Source organism: Cryphonectria parasitica (genome assembly GCF_011745365.1).
Source record: "Cryphonectria parasitica EP155 unplaced genomic scaffold M406scaffold_3, whole genome shotgun sequence".
In the NCBI taxonomy this organism is placed as follows: Eukaryota; Fungi; Ascomycota; class Sordariomycetes; order Diaporthales; family Cryphonectriaceae; genus Cryphonectria; species Cryphonectria parasitica.
The window spans coordinates 2750445-2772076 of NW_024468911.1; the positions used below are offsets into that span (position 1 = coordinate 2750445).

The 21632-nt window shown below is 54.2% G+C and overlaps 5 protein-coding genes across 5 annotated transcripts; 3 read left to right on the forward strand and 2 right to left on the reverse strand.

The window, feature by feature from the left end:
- Nucleotides 1–244: 244 nt before the first annotated feature.
- M406DRAFT_41023 (uncharacterized protein) lies at nt 245–1225 on the reverse strand (the record flags this gene model as incomplete). The annotated part of the gene is made up of 1 exon (XM_040924153.1): nt 245–1225. One exon carries the CDS (start codon nt 1223–1225, stop codon nt 245–247), a length of 981 nt encoding a protein of 326 aa, XP_040778401.1.
- Nucleotides 1226–1986: 761 nt separating this feature from the next.
- M406DRAFT_288505 (Acetamidase/Formamidase) lies at nt 1987–3039 on the forward strand (the record flags this gene model as incomplete). The annotated part of the gene is made up of 1 exon (XM_040918798.1): nt 1987–3039. Exon 1 carries the CDS (start codon nt 2017–2019, stop codon nt 3037–3039), a length of 1023 nt encoding a protein of 340 aa, XP_040778402.1. The 5' UTR covers nt 1987–2016.
- Nucleotides 3040–4411: 1372 nt separating this feature from the next.
- Nucleotides 4412–5437, forward strand: M406DRAFT_328522 (uncharacterized protein; the record flags this gene model as incomplete). The annotated part of the gene is made up of 2 exons (XM_040920337.1): nt 4412–4939; nt 5051–5437. 2 exons carry the CDS (start codon nt 4412–4414, stop codon nt 5435–5437), a joined length of 915 nt encoding a protein of 304 aa, XP_040778403.1.
- A 1006-nt stretch (nt 5438–6443) lies between these two features.
- M406DRAFT_253612 (transcriptional activator xlnR) lies at nt 6444–9451 on the reverse strand (the record flags this gene model as incomplete). The annotated part of the gene is made up of 3 exons (XM_040916910.1): nt 6444–6587; nt 6703–9038; nt 9109–9451. 3 exons carry the CDS (start codon nt 9449–9451, stop codon nt 6444–6446), a joined length of 2823 nt encoding a protein of 940 aa, XP_040778404.1.
- A 10085-nt stretch (nt 9452–19536) lies between these two features.
- M406DRAFT_338215 (MFS general substrate transporter) lies at nt 19537–21465 on the forward strand (the record flags this gene model as incomplete). Its single annotated transcript, XM_040921324.1, has 6 exons — nt 19537–19974; nt 20067–20263; nt 20341–20491; nt 20600–20932; nt 21085–21328; nt 21437–21465. The coding sequence occupies 6 exons, from the start codon at nt 19537–19539 to the stop codon at nt 21463–21465; spliced, it is 1392 nt and encodes a 463-aa protein (XP_040778405.1).
- Between the last annotated feature and the right edge of the window lie 167 nt (nt 21466–21632).

A 21632-nucleotide genomic window follows, 5' to 3' on the forward strand; every position in this document is an offset into this window, starting at 1 on the left:
ACGTGGGTCAATTGGTCAGGCAAGTTACTGTCTGAAGGCGCATGTTTAGGTGGTAGCTAACAATGCATACCATACAAAACAACACCATACAACAACGACAATAATCTCTGTGTCGCCAATGTGACACAGTGCTCTTGATGTTACTCTGCAGGGTAGCAAATACCTAATTCTGTCTTGTTCTATTGATCTAAGTCCTTATGGGTCGCGAACATCTTATCTCCTGTAGTCAAACATCCTCCCCTACCTATGCCAAGCTCCTGCGAACCTCGTCCAAAGAGACACTGACCTCTTTTAGCACAGCCTTGTTCTTCTTCCGGGCATTAGCAGGCTCCTCCTCCTCCTGCTGCTGCTGTTGCTGCTCCTCATCTTCCCCCTCCGTCCTCTGCAACGTCCACACCTCCTTCACGCCCAGGGACTCGAGATAGTCCAGCGCCCTCCTGTAATTGGTAGCGACCTGCGCGATGCCGTGACTATCATCCGACAGCGTGAATCTGCCGCCCATGCGGAGCCACTCCTCGGCGATGGGCCGCGCAGGGTACGGCTCGGCCAAGCCCTTCCGCAGCGCGCTGCTGTTGCACTCCAGCCAGCCGCCCCAGGCCCGGACAGCCTCGAGGTTCCGCACAATCCTGTCCCAGACGCGCCCATCCCAGGCCGTCTTGGCGTTCCGGCCAGGTTCCTCGCTCAGAAGCCGGATCAGGTCGAAATGCCCCACGACCCGCGGCCGCAGCGCCGTCAGCATGGCGTGCTGCTCGTCGTAATACCGCGCGTACAGCTTCTCCTCGCTACCCCCCGCAGCATCCTGCGCCTTGGTGTACAAGGGCTTGTCGAAGTCGATGGGCACGCCGCAGGTGTGGTGCAGGGAACCGATGAAGTAGTCGACGCAAGGGTGCGCGGCGAGCTGGCGGACCAGCGGGGCGTACACTTCGGGGCGGATGAACTCGCCCTCGAAGCCGATGAGGATGTGGAGCTGGTCTGCGTACTTGGCCTGCAGCCTCTGGGCCTCGAGCAGGTAGTCGTCGTGGCGGGGCATGAGCACGGCAAGGGAGCCTTGTGGGTCGTCCATCTCCTCGGGATAGAGGTCTTCCAGGCCGGTGCGCGGCATGTGCTCTGTTAGGCCCATGGTTTTGTAGCCTATACTGATGGCGTGTTTTATGACATCTTCGAGCTGGTCTTTGGCGTGGCCAGGGCAAAACTGGCCCGAGTGGGAGTGCATCGTGAAAGCCATTTTGAGAGAGGAATTGGAAGCCGGGGGGGGGGGGGTTGTTGTCGTCGTTGGTGGTGAGCAAGAGACGACGTCTGCTCAGGTTTGGGGCTCAGGTTTTGCAGAGGAAGGTGTCAAAATAGCAGGATTCAGCCCCTTCAAAATGGTGAGATGAGATGGCAAAGTAGAACTTTGCTTATCAGGCCACCTGAGACATAAAAGTCTTGGAAAGAAAATTATGTGCGTGCTGAGGGAATGACTGCATCATGTTCGTGTTTTTTTCTCTATCTTGAACTTTGATGTGTGACGATGACCAGTGATGGAAGTTGATAGTGCACTTGGCTCCCTATCTGGTGGCCCTCACCCCCCATCAACCCCTGGCAGATTAGGCCCTGGGAGGCCCCGGCGCGCCCACGTGCAGCGCTGGAAAGGCTCTGAAAGGCTCTGAAAGGCGCTGTAAACTTTTCTTGGCCTATAGTAAATACATACCCCAACTTAGTAACCGGCGTCCGCGGATTGCCTTCAAGTTAATCCATGATTCCATCATCCAACTCTTTCAAGTTAATGATCTGGAATCTAATCAGTGAGGAAATATGTATTTCACTATAAGGGTCAGATCTCTATTAGTGAAAATCTGGGCTCTCACTGAGCCCACCAGAGATAGTGTGACTGACAGATCTTGAATGATCGAAAGACGATCGAAGATCGATTTGAACCACCAGCCTAAAATGGCCTCTTAACCCCCCCCCTCTTCACTTCCCTTCTTCTTTACAGACCAAATTCTTCTGAACGAGCCACAAACCAGAACAACAAAGATGGCCCACTCCTTTCATATCTCTCCCTCCGAGGGCCACTTCAAATGGAGCAACGCTATCTCACCAGCCCTCACCGTCCCCTCGGGATCCGAAATCACATTCGACCTACACGACGGCGGCAACAACCAAATCCGCCCCGACAACGAGACCACCGCCCTCGCCGACTTCGATTTGGCCCAGGTCGACCCGGCATTTGGTCCTGTCTTCATCGAGGGCGCTGAGCCAGGCGACATCCTCAAGGTCGAGATCAACGCCCTGGACACTGCAGACTACGGCTGGACCGCCATCTTCTCGGGCTTTGGCCTCCTCGCTGATGAGTTCCCAGAGCAGCACGTCAGGGTCTGGGATCTGCGCGAGGCTTCACTCCGACCTTCGATCACCAGTGCTGCTGCCGGCGGGGCCAACAGTGGTCCACGCAGGGCCGTATTCAAGCCCGGCATCTCTGTGCCTGTCAGACCCTTTCTGGGCGTTATCGGCATCGCCCCCGCGGGGCCCGACGAGCTCAGCACCATCCCGCCGTATGCGTTATCGGGCGGGAACATCGACACCCGGTACCTGGGTGTAGGAACCACAGTCTACCTCCCCATTCAGGTGCCTGGCGCCCTCTTCAGCTGCGGCGACGGACATGCCGCGCAGGGAGACGGCGAGGTATGCGGCACCGCCATCGAGACGCCGATGAGGGCCCGCCTGCGGCTGAGCGTCGTCAAGAAGGACGGCGGCGAGGGCTGGATGGAGCTCAAGTGTCCGCACTACATCACGCCGCCGCGGTCGGGCGAGATCGCCGAAGATGACCTCAGGGGCACCTATGCTGCGCTGGGCATCCACTCAGACCCGAGGGAAGCCGCGAGGATGGCCCTCAGGGGCTTGATAGACTGGCTGGAGAAGGAGAAGGGGCTGGCCAGGGAAGAGGGCTATATGCTGGCGAGTGTGGCCGCGAGCTTGCGAATGACCGAGGTGGTGGACATGCCCAACTTTGCTGTCTCGTGCTCGATTCCACTGAGCACCTTTGACGACGACGAGTAAATGCGCAGGCACTAGGCTACTCTCACCATCTTTTGTGTCCTGCTCATTATGCTGCTGTGGTGGGTACTGTGCCACAAAGTCTTTTCATATGCTGGTCTCACGACATTCGCTTACGAAGCATCCGACATATTTTGCAACCAGGTCATCCTCGATTTAATCAAAGAACAACGAAAGAAAAGGGGGTGGGGGTGGTCCATGTTACTCACTCGAGGTGCAGGTCGACTCAATTTCTTATAAACAATTCATCAGAGCATGTACGGGTCGATTTGAGCAGAACAAAACCACTCTCACTCGGTCTTGAGAACATAAACGCACAGTTCTGCTATTGCAGCGTACCATCGGATCTACTCAGCTCCACCAAAGTGCGAGTTGCCGAATTGAGTCTCGCAGTGTAAGAAAGTCAGCTCCATTGGCTCGACCTCATCATACGATACCAATTCCGGTTCCGACACGCAACCCAACGCTCCTCGTAGGTCTCTTGAGTTTAATTGCGTGTGCACTTCATGCGATGTCAGACCTGCAGCGGAACTGTAATTTCTCAACTTCGCCTCCTCAGGACACTTTGCTGTCCGCGCAGCTGGCCTGGGAAAGCAGCCGAGGTGGCCACCATGTACAAGCCAGCGGCCAATGAAAACTTGCAGCGAAATTTTATGGACAGCCTGCCATTCTTGTTGTGTGAAGCCTCGTGGGTGGTCTCGAGATCCAGTCATAAGCAACCATGAAGGCTTCTTCTTGGTGGCAAAAATATTGGGACGGACTCCAGATGCCTAGACTCGACCACAAAAAGTCACAGATAGAACAGAGCCCGACAAGGTGCCCTCGCGAGAATAGGCTCCCATCGATGACAAGGCTGTCAGGGGGAGGCAAAAGGAACTTCAAATTAGGCATGGCTGAGTTACACGAGAAGCCAGACCAATCTCACAGAGGCGCGGTAGACGCGCATTCTGAGACCGGAGGAACATGATGCTGACCTGCATACTTACAGTACATTGAAAAAGAAGTTGGCCCCCTGGAAACATATATGGTGGCCAGCTGAATCTGATGTATTACCCCACCGAAGGCGTTTCCGCTGCCTCACGGGCGGCATTCCCTGGTGCACTCATCCTCTTTTTTTTCTTCTTTCTCTCTTTCTCCCCCCCCTCCCTTCCTTTTCCCTCCTACTTTTCCCTTTCACAGGCTCTGTCTCTGGACTGTTCATTTGGAAAAAGCAAAGTTATTAACAATCCCCCCCCCCCCCCCAAACTACGGCCAGGAGCCACCAAAGACCATTCACCCATTCCTCTCCCTGAATTCATTTATTGCTTGCCTCAAAAGAAAAAAGAAGAACATAAGAAAGAAGGAGGAGAAGGGAAAGAAGGGGAAGCACAAGACCATGGGATCTCTCAACTTCAACCAGAACGCCTGGTACCGGGTCAACGTGACAAGGCAAAGCGGCCAGTCTCTGGCCGGGACCCCCCTCTACCTAGACAACGATACCAAGGGTTCCGTCTCCTTCAAGGACACCAACTCCACCGTGGTGGGAGAGTCATGGCAGTTCTACATCTACAACGCCACAACCATGACCTACGTCTTGCGGTGCCTGGACAGCGGGCCGCACTCATACCTGGCGACTACGTCGTTGAATGATGGCGAGGTTGGCGCAGATGCCACGACCGGGCACACCACGCCCATCGTGGCGAAATATCCCGTCGCGGACGAGTCCATCTTCTGGCAGATCGAGCCGTGGGGAGACGGGTCCTATTATCTTTACAACCTGCTCAATGGGTCGGACTGGCGGCTGAATGTGGAGTCTACATCTGATATGGACATGGACTCGAACATCACCGCGCCGCAGACCGGGCAGCAGTTTACCTTTCAAGAGATGGGGCCTATTAATAATTATGACTTTTCGACGTATTATGTGAGTTGAAACCCCTCGCCATCTCTTGATCTTGTCTATCTTCAAGTAGTGAAAAGAGAGAGAGAGAGAGAGAGAGAGGTGTGAGCTTTGCATCTGACTGTGCCGCCACAGCCATACCCAACCAGCACGGCGACAGCCTCGTCCTCAGCAACACCTCCCACCACTCACTCTCCCTCCCCCTCCCCCGGCCTATCCACTGCAGCCACAGCAGGAATCAGCATCGCCGCCACGGTGCTCGCCATCAGTGTGCTGGGCCTTTTGAGTTGCTGGTTCTTCCGCAGGAGGCGCAGGCGTCATCTCCCAGGACTCTCGGGCGGCGGAGGAGGCAACAGCAGCACCACCAAGGAGGACAACAATAGATGGGCAATGGCAGGCTATAGCGACGGGACCGCCTCGGAGATGCCGGGTAGCTTTGGGACGAGGGCAGAGCTGATGAGCTCTCAGGCCAAGCCTGTGGAGTTGGCAAGTGGTTCCTACAGCCCTGCGTCCCAGGCCTAGTCAGGGTGTGGGTGTGAGAGAGGATGGACCATGGCGTTTTTGTGCAAAGGGGATGAGAATCACTTGCTGAGTGACATGATGAATATTGACTTATGATCCTGAAGGCTATGAATTGCGTTTCTTGGGAGTATTCATCGATACGTCTTGGGAGGAACAAGACAGCGGATTCGATTTTGATTCTGAGAGGGTGGGGGAGGGGGTTTGTGTGGAAGTGGGGGTAGGGGGAGTGTAGCTTCCAGCTGAGAGAGCGCGATTTCCCACCCCAACATGACGAGGTCCCCAATACAGTCCAAATACTGTAACATAGCCGAGCGATTGCCTGAGCCGTCTGTGGCTTTTGAGAATGGACAGATCCATGGCAGCTATGTAGATGTCTTCTGCATGTTGGGCATCTCATCAGACTCACAACATCTGCATAATAATTCCGAGCACGTGTAGAAAACTCAAATATAACTAGTATTTTGGCCAAGTTTGAAATGTTCAAGATTGGAAACAGAAAAAGAGAAAAACAGGAAAGGCTATTGCGTCAGTGGTATTGTCTCGCAGCCCAACGACCGCTGGCCCATGTTCCCCTCCTACACTCCATAGAAGGAAAGAAAAACCATAGACAAACACAAAGAAAAAAAGGAACAGAAGCAAAGAGGAAAAAAGAAAGAGAATAAAAGTAAAGAGGGTTAGAAAAAATGGGGTATGTGCTGTACTCTTGGTAAGCCAACCTGTAGACTCAATGCATCAGTTGGCGTCAACAGACCACTACCCAAACAACCTCCTACGTAGCTCAAAAATCAACAATATTTTTCGTCGTCGTCATCTTCTTCTTCTGTGTCCCTGTCCCTTTGTCCGAATACACTCCATTAAACCCCCCCCCCCCCCGGCCTTGGAGTTTCCCTCCTGAAATTTTGTTTCCCCTGAACGTGTTGTATTTGAAGTACACAACTAAGTCAGACGGATGTTGCAAGACTGGGTGGAATGTTGTGCGTGTGGTAGGCTACACGAAGACACATTCTCAGAGAGCCAGGCCAGTCCCGTCGCCGGTCCATCGGTATAGTGCAAGCAGCTCGCGACGACGCTGGTGTTGCTCGCCAAGGTCCTCTGGTACGCGGCCGCGGACTTGAGCGAGGGCACTTCGCATGACCCTGCTGAAGTTTCGCTGTTGGAAAGGCGAAAATACATACGTCAGTATAATTATACTCGGGATTCAAAAGATGTCATCAAAGAAACGACAAAGAGAAAGAAGGAGGGAGGGGAAAAGGTTGCTGGCTGACCTGATACTCAGTATTGAGCGTCACTACACAAGCCTCGTGAGCCCTAATGATGGTCTCGCAAGCCTTGACAACACTCGGGGAGGCCTCGCTCTGCAACTTGTCGGCGATCAACAACAACAAGAAGGATCCCTGGAGAAGATAGATGCCGAAGAAGAAAGGCATGAATTCCAAGCCTGGGTCATACTCGAGGATGTGGCCGATGGCCTCTGCAGCGGAGACGGCGTGCCCAGTGGCGGTGATAAAGCCCTGGGAGCTGATCCACAGGTCAATGTCGTCGAGGAGGTTGATAGGATCCCATTTGCCCGTCAGGAGAATGTGTAGCACGTGCATGACATGCGTGCCGTAGGCCATGACAATGCGCGTCTGGATTTCAGACTCGCTCAGCCGGCTGACGCTCGTGAGGACGCTGTGGACAGACTGGACTGATGGCGTGCCCATATCAGTCGGGCCGTGGCCCTCGTTGTTGAGGCTGCTGTCTTCCTGGTCCTCCGATGTCTGCCTGTTATTATTGTTACTATTTGCGCTCAGGTTGCGCTGGGCAAATTTCTTCAGGCTTTTTTCATAGATTTCCAGATGCCGTCGGATCTCCATCGCCTGCTCATCGAACTCTCGCGCGGATCTGAACCCGACCCCGAATCGGGGATGGTTGCGTGCATGGTTGAGGTCGACAATCTCACCCAGGATCGCCATCAGCGGTAAGAAGTAGCCGTAGATGCTGTGGCCACTGCACTCAAACGTAGGACCTCTTGCCCGGCTTTGCGCCTGGGCAGAAGGATCCGAGGCCATCACGTTGGGATCTGTCATCTGCGCCTGCGGGTTGAACTCGGCGTTTTGGTAGGCCGTGTCGTCCAATGGCTGCAGAAGCCCATCGCACTCAATGTCGAGCAGGAACAGCGGGCGGTTATAGCAGAGCGCCAGGTGGCGATCTACAATGTAGACGAGCCACCAGACCCTCCGCCTCTCTTCACGCTCTTCCTCGGTCACAAGCCCCGGGATGTCGGGCTGGCCATCGGCACCCTCGCTCTCTGGATCGGGCGCGCTCATGGATCGTGGCAGCTCTCTGCCGAGCCTGAGTTCACGCGCCAGAGACCATGCAGCATTCCACCAACGAAGACTGGCTCCTTTGTATTCACTTGCCGAAACCACTGTCGCCAGATGAATGTATGTGACTACGTCGTCTACGGTACCTGCGGCACCGAACGGACCCGTCTCACTGGTCAGTGCCTCCAGGGTGATCGTGCCGGGCAGCGCGACGCCCAGGCCGCCGAGCGCAACACCGTCGATGGCTCCCGGGCTAGAGATGGCTGATGCATCTTCTGCAGGTGTGTGAATCAGTGGCCTGAGGAGGTTGACGGTCAACTCCAGCAACTTCTGGCAGATCTTGCCCCGTGCAGAAGGAATGCTAGTCAGCAGGGAGGCATCACTAGTCTGGGCCGCTACCCAGAGCATGCTTGCCAGTAGTGCAGGCTGGCATCTCCGCGGTCTGGAGGGGTGTAAAAAGGAGCGCTTGCGAAAGACACAGCCTAGAACGTAGGGCGACATGGGGTGCATCTGCGCGGAGGAGGAACTCGAGAAATAAACGTCGATCAGATCGCAGGCAAGCGGCAACGGCAGAATATTTCCCAAGTGGGGAACCAAAGGTTCCAAGACGGGATATCGTAGTTGTGAATTATGGAAGTTGGGCGCTGGGATATGTGTAGCGTATTGTCGAGGTGGAGAGGGTATGTTCATCCAGCCAGGAGAGGCACCATCCCCAGCGATGGGGTAGGCACTCAGGGGACTCGTTGTCATTCGAAAGGTACTCGGGCTTGGTGTGAAGCCTGATGCTGGCGGTGGTTGCATTCCATACGCCAAATCGGGATAAGTTGGCATTGCACTTTGGTTCGGACCATAGACATGATGGCCTCCTGGGTTCATCATGTGTGCCTCCATGGCCTGGCCGTCGTATGCGTGATGGACACCGGCGTAGTTATTCGGGTCGAATGTCGCCTGCTCATCGAGCTCATTGCCGTCCAGGATGCCAGGATGACCGGCCATCTGTGTTGCATGCGTGGCCAGTTCTGGTGCGCTGTCCATACTTGATGAGCGCTCTCCATCTTGCAGGCCGTCCTCGCCTCTTGTCTCGCTTGCTCGTCTCTCATTTGCGACAGCTGAAGAGGCGGTCTTGACCTCTGGACGATCGTTGGGCTTGCTGGTCTCTGGTCCAGGACTCGAGGACTTGCGATCCCCTTGCGCAGCCGCAGCTCGAGCAGCAGCCTGCTGGGCGAGGTCTTTCCGAGATGCCTTGCCTCTTTTCTTCCTCTCCCTCTGGTACTCGCATCCGAGACCAAATTCTGCTGCTGCTTAGCCTTCGAGCCTAGCTTCGACTTTCGGACTGTAATGACGGGCAAGTAAAGCAGAGCTTACCTATGCAGTGAGCACAAGGATGCTGTCCGTCGCACTTTGTCCGAAGTTGGTTGCACTGATCACAGGCTCGCGATATCCGCCGCCGCACCGGGCCACTGACGCTTGCCGATCTCCCACCGCCTGTTCTATATGGGTGCTGTCTGTGCTTTCCCTGTGGACCAGAGCGCTGGAGGTGTGAATTGTGAGCTCCGACATGCTGTTGTAGGTGCTGCAAGGCATAATGCGGCCCCTGTGGCAGACCCTCGAGGCTGGCGTGTTGAATATGAGCCTGGGGGTTGGACAGAAGACCCGACGAGGGTAGGGCGTGGTACGGTGAGAACCGGTGGAGAGGATTGGACAACATGATGAAGATGATAAAGATAAGAACCTTGGTGATTGGGTGACTAGACGAGAGTGTGTGCTCCTTCGCTCAAGATCACACGAGCGAGCTAGGTAAGACCTTGAGTTAGAATCGAGAACCCTCGATGGTGCTTGTGCATGATTTTGCGTAGATCGTGAACCGTGTGAGCGTGTCTGGAGGGGGTGGTGGTGGTGGTCGTCGTCGTTATCGCAACTGAGGCCGCCTCAGTGTCTGTCTTGTCTCTTCTGACAACAGAGGATCACGCTTTCGATGCTAAGATCAAGTAGATTGGCCTCATATATAATACCAGCCCCAGAGGCCTGGCTGGGTTCCTCGTAAGATTTGATGTTAGCAACCTCTCTGCAGTTGTATGGAAGCTACAGGAAGTTTGGTAGCGTGAGGCAGGGTGTCTGAGACTAAGAGTAGGTGTGTGGGAAGCATGCAGAGCTGACCGACCCGACTTCGAGGCAACCAACAGCATCCACAAAAGCACCAGACAAATTTTTTTCTTTTTGCCTTCCCTTGTTATTCCTCTACCGGCTCATCGAACGATCCTAGATGATCATCAGGTTCGGACGAAGCCTACCGGCATGAAGAAAAATGTGAATCCGGGGGAGAAGGCATGCGGGGGGTGGTGCACCCGGTACTACAGGGCCTTGCATAATACAGAAGAGCATACGACATGCCGCGTGAGAGGCGAGACTCTTTCTTTGGGGCCTACCGACCTGAGAAAACGGGGCAGCTGTGGACACAAATCTGAAGAAGGAATTTGCCGTACCGGACTTGAGAAGAGTAGAAGTCTGATTCGATCTTGTGTACTCGTGTGGCTGGTCAGTAAGTACACTTCTTCGGCTTCCTCTCCTCCTCCTCCTCTTCCTCCTCCTCCCCCCAAGCTTTTCGTGGCGTTCGCCCGGGACGCAATTGGGCTCCGGCTTCAGAAGAAACCGGAACGAACTGTGCACGCAGGACCAGGTCGAGAGAGATTGTGTGTCTCTATCAATGGTATGGACAGTTCAATCCAGGGTTGTGGGGGGGGGGGCAGACGGGCGAGTGTGTAAGAGTGAACGGGTGAGCGACTTCGAGGATGGCCACAGATTGGCAGTGGAGCGTGTTAGTAGTCGCGGCGGTTATCCTTTTAGCACACGTCTCTGCGACAGGCACGGAGAAAGAACGTCATGCAGCGTATTCCGCTGTGACAGGCGAGGTGGAGGTCAGCAGCGGAAGTGATGGCTCAGAGGCCCAAAGACGGGGTGACATGGGGACGGACCCCACAGCACGGGAATGGATGTGTGTGTGTGTGTGTCGAGACGATGAGATATATTGGCAGGGGGCAATATAAGTCTGCCGGGCGACGGGAAGGGCAGGGCTCTATGACGGGCGGCCGGGTGTGGGCGAGAGAGACGGCGAGGGCGAGAAACTGGCGTCACGCCAGAACAAGGTGGGTTTTGGTTGGTTGGTCGTGTGAGTGAGTGCGTGAGTGAGATCGAAGGTATCTGGTAATTAGTAGTAGATCCAGAGAGAGAGAGTGATGATGTGTGTGGACAGGGGAGGCAAATAAGCTATAGCAGTGGAAAGATGGTGGGATGGAAGCATTAAGACTACATAAGGAAGAAGAAGCCTGGAGAACAACCAAGAGAAAAGTATGGTTCATCGCCGTCAAGGGGCCGAGAGACTAGCCAGGATAGTCGATACCACGGACGAAGGAGGATCCAGAAGGGCATAGAGACCAATTCTCCTCCTCGCTCGAAGCTCCGGCCTGAGCCTGAGCCAAGACCCAAGCAGGGTTCGTCTAGATTAACGGGCCTGGGAGGCAGATCATGCTGGGAAATACTAGCCACCGCATAGTAGTGTGCCCACACCCCCTCCTTCCCTTCTTCTTATTCTTCCTGTTTCGTCCCTTCCTCTGCCGATGTGGACAGAAGGAAAGAGCGCCCCTCCACCCATCTAACCGTGCCCGATGTACAACTGCGAGCAGGTTCTGCATCCTGCAGGTGGCTACTGCTGCAAGGTTGGGAAAAGCCCATGCTCACAGGTTTCCCCGTCAGCAGTCACTGCAGTAGACTGGGATGTTTTGACGAGACAAATTCGAGAATTTGGGGGTGGAGAAAAGATGCTGCAGCATTGTGGACGACCTTGAACTCTGTCCGGCCCAACAAGCAAATCATCTGTGTGTGCTTGGGTGCTCCGTACTCGGGACTCCAATAGCACATGCACCGGTACAAAGCACAGCAGAGGTAAATTCATAGTAAACTGACCTTGAAAGAAAATAAGACAAGAAGATGGAGAAGAAGAAAAAAAACCCCTTTTTCCCCCGCCCCGCGTTTGCTAATACCGGCCCGGCAGCTCAAGGGCGAGGGTATGGCGCTGGGGATGGGATCCATCCCTTCTGTCAAGACCTCCGCTCCTCTCCTACTCTGAGAACTCCGAGAGGAACGAAAGGGCGGGGCGGCAGCGCCTGACGGTCACGACACACGAACGAACGGTGGTCGACTTAGGCCCCAGCCACGAAAGGTGGAGATGGTGGTCAGGAGGGGGGCATTCGGCTTGCGACCAGTCCATGTTCGGAGTCGTCCCCGCGGGGTTGGGGAAGAAGAAAGTGAGGGAGTGGCCAGGTTAATGCCAGGCTTGGTGAGGAGATGAGGTTGCAATACTGGTGGACGCGGCACGGATTGCAGACCAGGGCTCCCCGCAACTGGTTTCTGTGGGTCGGACAAAACTGCTGCTGCACGGTTGCCAGGTGCTATAGTACCTACAGCAGCACCATGGTGAGTACCATAGTACAGTCACTACTAGTACGCAGTGGGAAGATGGTTTGTGGTCAGAGCCATGCAAGCCATGCAGACCTCGGTGACTGGGGCGATTGGGCGAGAAACCGCGACGTCACGTCGCATGTTGAGAGCAGTGCCGTGAAAATACGGCGCATGTATTGAAAGCATGTAGGCCTTGTTATGGCAGCACGGTGGCAAGAAAGAGAAGAGAAGATTGGGAATGGCTCAACTCCCAGCTGGTAGTCAAAGTAACAAGAGCAATCAATTGTGATGCCAACCAGTCTCTCATTGTACAGAAGAGGCATTCTCATTATGATAGTACATACCAAAGTACCTCGTGGCTAGAGTATACCTCTGTATGTCCTTGTACCTCAGTACCCGGCCCTTCTCTCTGTGGCCTTGCCACTGCTGTTCGCGCCTGCCAAGCCAGCCTTGGATCGACCGCCCTTATGCCTTCAGCCTCAACCTTCATCAGCCTCGGTTCGTCAGATTCTCTTACCCCATCCAAATCGCACCGGCCCCCTCCCCCCGCCGCCACACCAAACCTCCTTCCCGCACCAGCTGCGAATTCTCAGGCGAAGTATACCATTGTTCCCCTTCCCCCACTCGGGTCAGGCATTGCATTGACGTTGTCCCTGATCTTGAAGATTAGCTAGAGCACAGAACCACGGCTTTAATCCAAGCGTCTTGTCTCGTCACAGCTTGTCACAACTTCAAAAAGACCGGGGGTGCGAGGAAGCTCCATCCTAGGGCTCGAATGAGATCTGCGCGCGGGGCCCCACAGATTCTTCTTCTTGTACGACTTGGTTCTCGAGCCGCCTTCCATTAGCTCTTCTGGTTTCCTGTGTGGTGAGACAGACGGATGACGGGACGCGATTGTGCCACGGCATGTGGCCGTTTCCAGGTACCCAGGTCGGATCCCGGTGTTATTGGTCTGGGCGAGACTCTATCCTGTCGCAAGGAATACCTTTGATGCATTGACAATGCACACACACACACACACACACACACACACACACACACACACACACACAACAAACATGACAGCCCTAATTCTTCCCAACAGGAGCACTTCATCGCACAGAAGGTTCAGCAGATTTTACACGCCTGAACATCGAGGCCCACCTTCGGCCGGCATATCCACCCCCAAACAGGTCACTGCGGGCTCACCTTTACCGAACACGATAGCGCCTATACTCTGCCAAGCAATGCGCCAAGCGGGGTGTCAGCACCTCCGTCCAGGGCCCTTCTCAGGGCCTTGCTTGCCAGACCGCTAAAACTTCGGCTGACGACTCGCCCTTCAGAAGCACTACTATGTACACCAGAGCCCGCAGCAGGCCCAAGGGACCAATAGCAGTTTTTGGAGCGAGAACCGGCAGCCATGTCCCTTGAAGGGGATCATCGCGGCACTTTACTACAATGATAGCAGGCTTGCTAGGCCCAACGTCTTAGCAACCCCAGGCTTTTTCTTTTGAATCTTCACCAAGCTCCACATCTGGGGGAGAAGGGGGGGGGGGGAGATGACTGCAGCATCCCCATCAAGTCGCTCGAGATCTCGTTGTCGACGTGCCGTGGAACAAGAGACGAGGCTTGTCGTCTCCTTCGTCCAATGGTGGCCACAATGATCTGCCTTCGAGACCAGGGATACGCGCTCTGGCGAGATGGGATGAACGCACTTCGCATCCCTTCTGTTATTGGCCATGGAGTTTCGAATCAATGCTCGGAGTTCCGCAGGGGGGTTTGTGTTGAGTGCTGCTGACCCGCTGCAATTCGGCTTTTTTTTTCTTCTCCCCCCCTCTTGTTGTTGTTGTTTTATGTTCAGCTGCACGGTGGGCAATCCAACGTGCAGGCTGCGCCATGGTAAGTCACCCGTCTCCAGGCAAGCATCAGGCAATACGCTTTATGAAAGTAATGGGTCCAGTTACACGGGCTCCTCTTCCCCGGACTTAGAGAAGTGTAAGCTAAATTGTACCTTGACCTAATCTACTGTGGCGCGCCACCAGATTGCAGATCACGCTTCTGACTTGACACCCAGTCCAACTTCAATCTCAATGCAGTATCTTAAGTATATACTGACATGCTCTGTGAGAGAGAGACTGCAAACAGTATTGGTCTCGCTTTATAAAATACGATAGGAACGATGACCCTGACCTGTTGGCTTGGGTAGTTTCGTGGGATGCGATTTCCGCTGGTGCATTTATACGGTGATGTATGCGTCGACCTGAACGTTGTGGATGAGCAGGAGAAGGCACCAGCACAGAAGATGGCAGGACCAGTGCTTGACAGGCGCCACGTGGGCATCTGGAAGCTGGTACCTGAGCTAGCCCATGCCTGATGCTCATTAATCTTGCAGGTCAATCTACTTCGAGAGGGTGCTGTGCCTGTCGTTCGACCTGGCTGCCATGTCTGGTTGCCCAGGCTGACAGGCTGGCTGGTCAACCGGTGACGGGGGCGTCACTACATGTTTGTCTGTTGCTTTACTTTCGGATGCTGCAATCCTAAACCCCCATGCCCTAATCAAGCAGCTATCTATCTCAATCACAAGGACCAAAGGCGCCTTCACCGAGCCACTGTGGACTACGGCGCTTGCCATGTTCTGGATGGGCACGAGACGTTCACGGAGAAGCCATCCCAATATCGTGTTCAAGGACCAGCTGACGGCCCTTTTTCGGTCTCCGGTCGGGTGTGAAGGAGACGATCAAGTGTATGGGTCAGCGGCAGCGGTACTGTGCCGTTCTGCTTCCTCATTGCCTCATCTGCTCGCCACACACACCCTGCCTTCTTTGCTGGGTTGACTTGCCGCGCCGCCGTGCCTGGTGCAGCCTTGTTTGGCATCACCCTCGTACGAAGGATGGACGCTTGTGCAGGAGCATATAGATCGAGGGATGCTGATTGGATTCCAGTTCTCCCATAACCAAAATGTTCGCGACAAGAGACATGTCTTCCAACATCCCTTGGTCGCCAGGCAAGGGCGGGTGGCGCGCCATCGGCTCCCTCACCCCCGCTTTCCTTCCCATAATGATGATGAACCTTGGTTGCTGTGTACAATGCCGAACCAGGCGAATGTGATTTGACGGCCGCAGGGACAGACCAACCAGCGCGGCCCCTCAGGTTCCCCAGAAGCATAGATGGGCGGCTGATCATCGGCCTCGAGCTGAAACGCTGGGGGCAAATTCCGTGAGCAGAAGCTCCGGGCTGCTCCAGCTCTCACTCAAAATTACAGCCTTTGCAAGCTGCCAAGGTTCGAGTTGAAACCTGCAAAATCGGCTTTTGCTATCAGAAGAAATGCACAAGTTCTGGCCCCCCCCGGGGCATCACACACATTAAAACGCCACGCAACTGAGACAATACGCCACAAAGCCCCCATTGACGACCATGACGTTCTCTGCTTGCAGAAAGGCTGGCTGGACAGGCTCTTCCGATCCAGGGTATGGCCACCGCGGAAATGCCGAGCAGTCGAAGCGCCATGCGGTGTGATGCGCCCACAGCTTATGCTGCATCCTGCGTTGCCCTGCTCATGGGCACATTCTACTGCGTAGAGCAGTTGGCCACGGTGGGCGGGCCGAAACTTCCAACCCTCATGGCTCAGCTGGGTCTCACTCATATCATTGGATCCAGAAAGACCATCTCATCTTCTTGATCATCGCCTTACCAGTCGATCCCGGTGAGCACAAATGACCTCCGACAGAGTCAGGCAGCTAGCTCCACCGTCGTATATGGAGGAGGGGTACAAAGAACGACGCATTTGACCTGCATATGGATCCAAGCCTCTTGGAGGGCCGTGGCTGGTTAGACTGCCTTGACGGACCAGTTTTGCGTCGCAAGTTGGGCGACGTCCCTCCTTCAACGGGCATGCGACAATTCAACGCGCCCTCTTGGATTGACCGTCTTTCTGAAACCTAGACGCACCCTTGACATCCTCCAATGGATCCAGTTGCCTCTGGCAGCAAACCTTCTTACCAGATGCTCTCGCTCTACTCCGTCAATGCGGTTGGTCTTCCACCACGTGGCACTGTTCAAGGATCAGGCCAAACCTGGCCCATTATAGACGCATCTTTTCACAAGGGGTAATATGTCACGTATCTGACCACGAGACTGACATGCCCCGAGGCTCGCTTGTCACCGATCAGCCCTGCCTTGAAAGAGACCTTAGCAGCTACTGTATACCCTGACAAGGAACTGTTCGGAGAGTACCAGACAAGAAGAAAAGGAGAGGAAAAAGAAAAAGAAAGGGAAAAAACCCCTGCTTGCTCGCTTGTCTTCCCTGGCTGGGGTGGATAAGCGTGGCGCGCGGATCGACTCGCGATGATTCCACTTCCGTGTATGGTGCCAGCTGGTCGCAAAGTCTGGTTCTCATTGATTAAAGACGGTCATCCGTGCAGCCTTCAAGGTCAGGCTGGCCCCGGAATGTTACCCAGAGTACCAAGGTCTTCTAATTGCGACGCAGCCTGCTTGTTTGTAGCTCGGCGCTCACTGACGTGAAGAGGGCCCGGGAGATGGGCCGCATTTCCAGCGTGTCGAATAAGTTCCTGTTCCTAGATATTCCCATCCTCACCAAGATTGGTCTTCCCCACAATATCGGCCGACAGGTTGATTTCCAAATTCGAATTGAAAGGTCCCTACTGGGCCATTGGCTGCTGTAGCTACAGCTGCATAATTATTTGTTTGCCTCAGAGAAGAAGGAGGGGGGAGGGGGGCTCCTGAAGCTGCTTGTTGACACCGGATCGCAAGAGTCCGCATTTTGGAGGGAGGGTGGAATCCGATCTAATGTCGGCGCTTGTGTGTCTTTTCTTCTTTTCTTCTTCTCTTCTTCTCCTTTTTGGGATTCTTTTCTTTTCATGTTCGTCTTTGTTCGACCTGATCGACTGCGAGCGCGGGCCGATGTCCCCATTTGGGACCCTTCCCCCGCCCTGTCACAGCTGTCAGGTTTGACAAGGACCGGAATTCGGATGGAAAGGTTTTGAAACCTTGACTTGCTTAATGATGATGATGATTATGATGCCTCCTCTTCTCACTTTGTGAAGGTGGGTGGAACCGTCCGAACAGTGGCGACCAAGCAAGTTCGCCTGATGTTGGCCGCGAGCCCGTTACACAACACTTCACACCGCCACACACTCACACACTGGACAGAGCCATGCTCAGACGAAAATCATTCACATGAGATGATTTTCGAGCGGAGGCATCCTGCATGCAGCCCCAGCCCAGATCTCTCCGGCTGCACCGTCTGCCCTCCCTCCCCTCCATACATGCATACTGTACCGGTCTGAGCCAGGAAACCGGTCGGCAGGCTTTAGACCCGGCTTTGATGCGGGTATGCAGGTCAAAATCCAACGTTTGATTGCCAGTTCAGTTCAGTTCATTTCAATCTGTGACCGCCTTGTCTTGCCTTGCCGCTCATTGCACAAGGGGCGGGTAGACTGTGTGTGTTCATCAGACCGAAGAGGGAGAAGAAGCTTGACTGCATGCATATCCGGCTGTCGCTTACAGGACCAGTCCCCTCAGCTGATCACCCGGTCGGCTGGCGATCCCGTCTGAACTCCAGATGATCTGAAACTTGACTTCTCCATGCGTGTATATGCTTGCTGTGGGCGTGCCGCCAAAAAAAGGGGGGGGGGAGGCTCGGTTGGTGGCCGGGAGGCTTGCGAGTTTCCACCGTCCAAAACCTACTAGGTAGAGCGCTCCACTTGCTCGCTTCATCGAGCCGAACGTTTATGCGCATCGGCCCGTTATGTATATGTGTGTATGTATAAGGTGTGTTGTCATGGCGCGTAACATTCGAGTTGTCACATGTCAGCTGCGCATAGAATGAAAAGAAGAAAAAGATCCTAGTCAGTCACGGATGGCGTGTAATACAATCTCATCTGTCTTGTCGTTGTCAGTTCCATGAGACTTCATCTCTCTCTCTCTCTCTCTGTCTGTGTGTGTATTTGTGTCAATAATGGATAGAAAAACTGCTGTGACAATCCATGAAGGGTTGTCAGTATGCATTAGATTCATTTGGAGGCCGCTTTGAAGCGTTTTGTGCCCCTTCTCAAATTCTGCCACCATGATGAGTGAGAGCTCATTCTACAAGGACCAAGAATTCCGTGGTATTAATGCGAGCAAGCGCACTTTGATATCATCTAGGTTGGACATACTCTTTTTTTCTCTCTCATTTTCTGCCGTGTGCATGGTAAAGGCTTGCTGGATTGTTGTCATTGGACCTGAACAAGGCCACATGCATGCTGAAGAGTAGACTGTAACCAAGCGGGGTTACATCTAAGTACTTAGTAAGTAAGTAGCAGACATGCTCGAGTGAATACTGTTTGATTTTAGTAATACGTGCGCGCCAAAGAGTGTGACAGCCTGTGAGAGATCTGGTGCAGCAAAGGATTGAAAGTTTTAGGTTTTCCTCGCGGTGTCAATTGTCGGAAATACGGATTAACGGAACATGGTCAAAACGACCGAAGGGGGATGCCAGATCTCACAATTGAGAAATTGAGAATATGGCGGTGGCGAAAAGAGCACAAGGGGTTGAACAAGAACTTTATCAGCTTTGCAAGTTTGCTACCAGCTTGGTAGGGAGAATGGAATTATTGGCGGTCAATTAAGAAAGGGGGGTCTCTAATACTTGATGTTTTTTTTTTTAATATTAAAAAAGAACAAAAAGAGAGAAAGAAAATCGGCAGAGAGAAGCAAAAGTGACCGACTCGGCGGACCACGGCGTTATCCCTTCAACGAAATACAGACCGATCGACCCACCGACGATCCATCGTCGACTGCATCCTGCCTAGAGCCTCTTGCACTCTCCCACATCCCGTTAGAGATAAGATGGCGGAAAAGTGGACACCTAGAAACACCACGGCTGCCCCTGACTTTTTTCTTTTTCCCTTCTGTGTGTATGTGCATGTGCATGTGTAGTAGTACTATGAAGTAGAGATTGTTCCGTCTCTCTTTGCATCCCTCTTCATCATGGCCGACGTGGGGAAGATGGAGAAGAACATGAGTGACTACTCGGGAGGCGAGGATGGCACTATCACGCCACCGTCCCAGCACGCCTATAACCCGAAAGATGAGACCGACGACGACAGCCACGAGAACAAAAACGACAACATCATCATGCCCGTCTCCTCCTCTTCTTCTGAGCCTCGCCACCATCAGCAACATAATCATCACCCCGACAACGACAACAATGACGACGACCACCTCCATCGCCACCAGAGTCACCTTAGCCACACCCTCTCTCGCGTGCAGTCCCTGGTCCAGGACATCGGGAGGAGGCCAGCATGCTTCAAGAACACGTTCCAGGAGGTCTCGTTCGTGGCGCAGGCCACCATCGCCATGTCCACGACAACCTTTCTCGTCGGGGCCTCATCCATCGTGACCGCCTCCATCGGTGCCGACCTGCACATGACCCAGTCGCAGATCGTCTGGATCGCGGCCGCGTCTACCCTGACCGCAGGCGCCTTCCAGCTCGCCGTCGGCCAGCTGTCCGACCTGCTGGGCCGCAAGCTGGTGTTCCTGGCCGGCATGGGCTCCTTCGCCGTCTTTGTCCTGCTGCTCGGCTTTGCGCAGAACCCCTTCTGGATGGACATCGTCCTAGGCGTGCTGGGCATCAGCTGTGCCATGGTCGTCCCGCCTGCCGGTGGCATCCTGGGCCAGGCGTACGGGAGGCCGAGCAAGAGGAAGAACATGGCCTTTGCGGCCTTTTCGGCCGGGAATCCGCTCGGATTTGTGTTGGGAAGCATTGCTTGTGGGATAGCCACGAGAATCTTTAGTGTACGTTGTGCCTTCGGGTTACTATTTCCATTTCGGTCGATATCTTTGTTCACCAGACTTGCGAGTGACTAATGCCTCTGGGTACTAAACAGTGGAGGGCCTCGTTCTACTTCATCTCTATGCTCTGGGCAGTATTCTTCCTCTTTGCTCTGTGGGCCGTACCCAAGGTCGAAGCATACGCTCCCGGACAGCCCTTCAAGGAGCGTCTCGGAATGTTTGTCAAGACCTTTGACTGGCTTGGGGCTGTCCTCACCTTGTTTGGGACGGGCATGCTGTCCGCTGGAATCACGTACGTATCCGCAAATTGTTGTACCCTGCTACTTTTCCTGTCTGCTGTCTAACATTGAGTACTACAATCACGCACAGTCTGGGCCCGACAGATGGCTGGAAATCCCCAGTGACTCTCTGCCTGCTGATCATAGGCATTCTTCTCATCGGTGTCTTTATGTACTGGGAGACCAAATATTCTAATCCCATGATGCCGCCTTTCATCTGGAAAGATAGGAATTTCAATCTCGTATGTCAGGCGTAACATTCTCTTCCTCCCCCCCCCCCCCCTTTCTCTTCCCAACAGCGAAGCCCCAACCTTCAATGATACAAAATCTAATATACCAAAACGTCTCAGATCATGGTCGTCGCAGTGCTCGGCTTCATGGCATTCCAGTCCACCTCCTTCTACCTGGCCTACTTCATGCAGGAGATCAAACAGTGGGACGCCCTGAACATCGCTGTCCACCTCCTGCCGCAGGTCATCGCCGGCCTGGCCTGGAACGTTCTCATCGGAAGCGTCCTCCACAAGGTCAACAACACCCTGATCATGGCCGCCGGGTCACTGTCGTACCTGGCCGCCAACCTGCTCCTGTCTTTCATGAAGTCCGACAGCTCGTACTGGGCCTTTACCTTTCCTGCTTTAATTCTGAACGTTGTCGGGGCGGATTTCCAATTCAACGTGGCTAATGTATGTTCTTCCCCTCCAAGAGAAAAGGAAAAAAAAAAGAAAAAGAAGAAGAAGAAAAAAGACCCCAGTGCTGCCCGCCCCCCCCCCCCCCCCGAGCCCCAAGTCTCATACACAAAACTTTGGACTGACATCTTCACTCTTGTTATCTGCAGATGTATGTAATGCAATCTCTCCCGCCCCAGCAACAAGGACTCGCAAGCGGGATAATGAACACCCTGATCCGCCTCTCTTGCACCGTCGCCCTCGGCATTGCCACAGCCGTCTACACCTCTATCGAGACCTCCGCAGCAGGCCAGGCACAGCCCATGCTCAAGTTCACGCGCACCTTCCAGGTGTCTGTCGCGCTGGCGGCACTCAGCTGTCTGTTTGTCCCGTTCCTGCGCGTGGGAACACAGGGTGGCCATAAACCCAGTGGCAGCGTGGACCACCGCCCGGGCGATGCCGAGAAGCAGACGACGGAGGAGATGGGCGAGGAGAGGGGTGAGATGGCTGATGAGAAGGTAGCCGGTCTGAAGAGCAAGGAGGAAGTATAAATGCGATACCCCGTCGTGCAAAATGAAACAATCAGGTAATATTTGGTATAGACTTATAGATCATTATGGAGCGCATAGATGGAATAGACCAGAGATACCCAGATAGAGAAATCTTTATTTCAGCTACAGGGCTTGGGGCAGTCTCTGAGAGAGTACCATTGGGAAAG